Genomic DNA, 4394 nt, shown 5'->3' with positions numbered 1-4394 from the left:
TGGATCTGACCGTTTTGGACCAGTTTTTATTTGGGACTTTATAACAAACTGCTGTGTAGGAAATTCTCCTGATGTGAGTGGTGTTGAGTTGAACCTAATCGGAACTGAAATTGATTAATCCGTTGCCTAATACCATTTAGAATTCAGATTACCAGGGTGCACCAAAAAGATTTAAAACTGAGAACTAGCACTTGGCCAAGTGTTGTTATTTCTTGTATTTTATTGTGTGTAATTTTATTTTCATAATTGTGTTTCTTGTACAACTGTTTGTCAGTTTTATGGTTTATGTCACTAAAGCCAGTTGTTCTTTAAATTCATTTAACTGCCTTTGTGTGTCATTTAAACACTCCACCGTGCTCCAATAGCTGAACCTATTGGCCCATTCATCTAATACATATATAATACCCTTCCCATCTGTGTTACATAATATGACCCCCTCCGACATAGACATGAATACGTAGAGCTTCATTAAGCGCTGAGTCCTACGTTGCATCACCGCCATCTTGTACGTGGCAGCAGAGCAATCGGAGCTCCCCAAGTCCTGTGCTGTGTGGACTTGTTTCAACCATTTTACAACACAAACTGGATTCATTGGCACTACCTTTCACAGGTAAGGATGAACGAGCAGAATTACTTAACTTTTCAGCCAGAAACTCGCTTCTAAACAACCGAGAAATATTTCCTATGTCGCTAAATTGGCCCAAAGTAACTGCTGATTGTTAGCGTAGCAGCTAACATTTTCATACTGTTTTCTAATGAGAGAGAGCTGATGAGAAACCGCTGTTTGAGGGGAAGTTCATTAAAGACCAGAGGATTTAGTGAGGAAAAGTCAGTCAGGATCAGAACTGGAGCTGCTGTTCTTCAGTCTCTGTTTCCAAGCTCAGCTTCACCATGTCGGTATTTAGCTATAAAGATGCTACGAGTCAGAGCCCCAACATGCTGAAAATGTTTTTTTTTTTTCTGAATTTGAAGGAAAAATGTTTGTATTTTCTATTTCACTTTTGGACAATTTTTCTTTTATCCTTGGCTTTAGCCTGTGAACCAGGACGTCTCAGAAGTCATTGAGTTCTCCCAGTGTGACCAGCAGACTGAAGCCTGTGACCAGTGTTCCCAGTATAATAAATAAATGTTTTATTCTTTCATTTTTTGTGTGTTCTTACATATCTCAATCTGAAATATTAGTGTATTAATGCAGCTTATGTAATGAAATAAAAAATAATTTACTCTGTTAGAATTATTTTCACTCTTTGCTGTCAATAGCAGAGTTGACGTATACTGTAATATTTTTTCTGGAAAAAGGGTTAGGGTTACCCTAACCCTATCTTTATTGCTGGAGAAAAATATAAAGAAAAGAATAAACTTATTTTGCATTTTAATTGGAAAAACTATTACCCTTGAGTACTTTGAAGGGTGTTGTTGCATTTTCAAGTTGTCTGATTCCTTGGGGTTGTTAGCGTCAACAGTTATGTTTTTGCCCACAAACTTAAAATAACAGCTTGTTAAACTGAGACTGAAACCAAAGTCTTCTGCTGTCTTAAAACAACCATCCACCAAAATGTTATATCTACTCATGTGAAGATCATTTTTAGATCTTTGCAATTCCATCAATTTTGGAAGTATATTTGCTGCTGTTTTTAAACAGTGTTTGTTTGAGACGGTACAGCTACAGCTGTCATAGAAAGCACCACATTCAGAGGTTTTTGTAAGTGGCTAATCTACTGGTACAGGGCCAGAAATATGATATTTTACTTTTTAATCCTTTAATAAAGTGATTTACACAAACAGGTTTCAAAGTTTGCTGTAACAAGCCAAAGCTCAGTTTTTATTTGTTCAATTGTTGCCTGCGCATACATCTTTAAGAAGCAAAATGCAAGTTGTATAACATAGGAGAGCAAGAAAAGTGGTTGAATGAGTAAAACAGCAACATTCAACCAAGGCTTATTCATTATCTCATTGGTTCATTGTCTTCTTGATCCAGTCAAGGTGATCTTTGGTGAGGAAAGCGTACACGCCAGGTTTATTTTTGAGTCCACACCCATCCCCAAAAGATGTAACTCCAACTACAGCTCCATTGCACAGTATTGGCCCACCAGAATCCCCCTACAGAGAGAAGAAATATATAAAATGCAATTTTGTGAAAATCACAGCATTTTAAATTTGCATAAATTGTCACTTACCTGACAGCTGTCAGCTTGGATGTTCCCATTCCACCCAGCACAAATCATGTTGTCAGTTATGGTATGATTGTAAAAAGCCGGTGAGCTGCACTTCTTTCTGCCAACCACAGTCACATTGACTGACATCAAAACATCTGACCCAGCTGCATTCATTTCGGTACTTCCCCATCCAGCCACCATACAGACTGAACCTTCTTCTGGGTCTTTGACAACTTTCGTCAGCTTGAGAGGTTTCACCCATTTGGTTCGCTTCACTGCCTTTTCCAGCTGGAAAGTAAAAATCACACTTATTATATAATAATGTAAAAAAAAAAATTAGTACAGCTAAAATGTTAGTTTTAAATATGCTATTTATGAAGGGTAGTGAGAGGGACCAATTTGAATGAATATTTTTAAGAAAAGATAACAGGAAAGTATTTGAAGAAATTGTTTCAAGACATGGTCTGCACAGAGGCACAGTTGGTAGAACCTTCTTGCCTTGCAGCAAGAAGGTTCTGGGTTTGATTCCTGGCCTGGGGTCTGTTTGCATGGAGTTTGCATGTTCTCCCTGTGCATGCGTGGGTTTTCTCCAGGTACTGCGGCTTCCAAAAACATGATTGTCAGGTTTATTGGTCTCCAAATTCTCCCTAGGTGTGAGTGTGTGTGCATGGTTGTGTGTCCTGTCTGTCTGTCTCTGAGTTGCCCTTCGACAGACTGGTGACCTGTCCAGGGTGACTCCACCTCTCGCCTGAAACGTTAGCTGGAGATGGGCACCAGCAACTCTCCTAACCCCACTAGGGACAAGGATGTACAGAAAATGGATGGATGTTTCAAGACATCAGTAAATGAAAGATAATTAATTGAAAGTAAATTGTGAAATAAGAATCAGCTTGATATAAGTAGAGTCTTAATTTTAAATATGTCCCCTATGTATGAAATGTTATTTTAAACAGATGAAATCATTCCTTTTGGAAAGCAAACTTACCTTGAGCAACATGACATCATTGTCATCTGTATAGGGATTATAATGAGGATGAGGAAAACGCCTCGCCACTCTGAGGATCTGCCTGTACTTTCCTTCAGTGTGGCTTGAGATGGAGTGCACTCCCAGGAATGCAATGCTCATGCTGAGAGAGCGATAACATAGTACCAGTATGGTAAATTTAAGATCTTACAGATTAGAGGTTGCACAATAATGAGATAGTAATGGTTTACTATGTAGATGTAATTAATTATTCTAACATTCTTTCCACTAGATCTATTACTGCTGTATACCAAAACTGATGAATTACACATCATCTTTAATATTTTTTTCATCACAATTGGTATGGAGAAGTTGCAACCCACCTTAACTATACTTTTGAGTATTGAAGGATACATCTATTTATACAAAACAGAACAAAAACTATTTGGCATTATTGCTTCTCTGACTAGCCGCTGCATGAACTTAGAAATGTACATTATTAAAAAAAAATAATTCTAATGAAACTGTGGACTGCTGGTTTTCTTTTACATCTAAACATTATTTAAGTTTGTTGAGAGAGCAAGGCAAAATCAGTCAATGTAACAGCAGATTGCATTTTCCATTTTTAATGCTACTTGAAATGCACGCCAAATGCATATAAATAAGAAAAATGAGAATTGTTCTTACCCCTCGCAGTGCGCAGCAGTCAGAACCCACTTGGAATCAATTAAAGTTCCTCCACAAACTAATTCATGTGATTCCAGCAGAGCCATGAAAGGCAAGGAGTGTGGCTTCACTTCGTTCCCATTGATAATCTCAGAACCATGACCTAACACAGGAAGATATCCAGATACAATTTTTCACACAACAGCATCAAAGGAGACCCTTGATTAGGGGGAAAAATTATGAACAAGAGAATGATAGTATTTAGCAAAATATTACTCACTGGATTTGGCAATAAGGAAAACGGCACCAAGGATGAAAGCAACAAACCCCAACATTTTCTCTTGTCAGTGTCTTTGATCTGCAGACGACTGTGTCCTTCACTCTGCTCTTCCTGCTTTTTATATGTTATCTCTAAGGATGTGGTCTGACCACTAAGATGCCTAATTAAGTAAAAAAATATGTGATCATGAAATTGTGATTCTTTTGCCACACCCTGTATCAAGTTACTGCATGTGGAGCTCAGACCTTGCTGGGACAACAGAAAAAGACCTCTGGTTCCGATAAGATTTAATCCTTGAGATGAGGCCTGTGTGGCCACTCCACTTTAA

General features: G+C 38.0%; 1 protein-coding gene across 2 annotated transcripts in view; it reads right to left on the bottom strand.

Annotated features, from left to right (window-relative positions):
- Nucleotides 1-1786: 1786 nt before the first annotated feature.
- LOC106962034 (granzyme A-like) overlaps nucleotides 1787-4394 on the bottom strand; it is a 5198-nt gene continuing 2590 nt past the window's right edge. The window contains exons 1-5 of one of the 2 annotated variants that reach the window (XM_015056176.1): nucleotides 4067-4166; nucleotides 3808-3949; nucleotides 3142-3283; nucleotides 2178-2444; nucleotides 1787-2100 (exon numbers count right to left, since the gene is read on the bottom strand). In XM_015056176.1, the coding sequence (XP_014911662.1) occupies nucleotides 1951-2100; nucleotides 2178-2444; nucleotides 3142-3283; nucleotides 3808-3949; nucleotides 4067-4121 (756 nt within the window). In that variant the 5' untranslated portion in view covers nucleotides 4122-4166 and the 3' untranslated portion in view covers nucleotides 1787-1950. Of the gene's footprint in view, nucleotides 2101-2177; nucleotides 2445-3141; nucleotides 3284-3807; nucleotides 3950-4066; nucleotides 4167-4394 lie in introns of those variants that run through there. The other variant, XM_015056177.1, reaches the window with a different exon arrangement.

Source organism: Poecilia latipinna, unplaced genomic scaffold, assembly GCF_001443285.1.
Source record: "Poecilia latipinna isolate Pla-1442-1.1 unplaced genomic scaffold, P_latipinna-1.0 Scaffold1361, whole genome shotgun sequence".
Classification (NCBI taxonomy): Eukaryota; Metazoa; Chordata; class Actinopteri; order Cyprinodontiformes; family Poeciliidae; genus Poecilia; species Poecilia latipinna.
The sequence above is the reverse complement of the archived record's forward strand: the minus strand, read 5'-3'. Positions and strand labels throughout refer to the sequence as shown.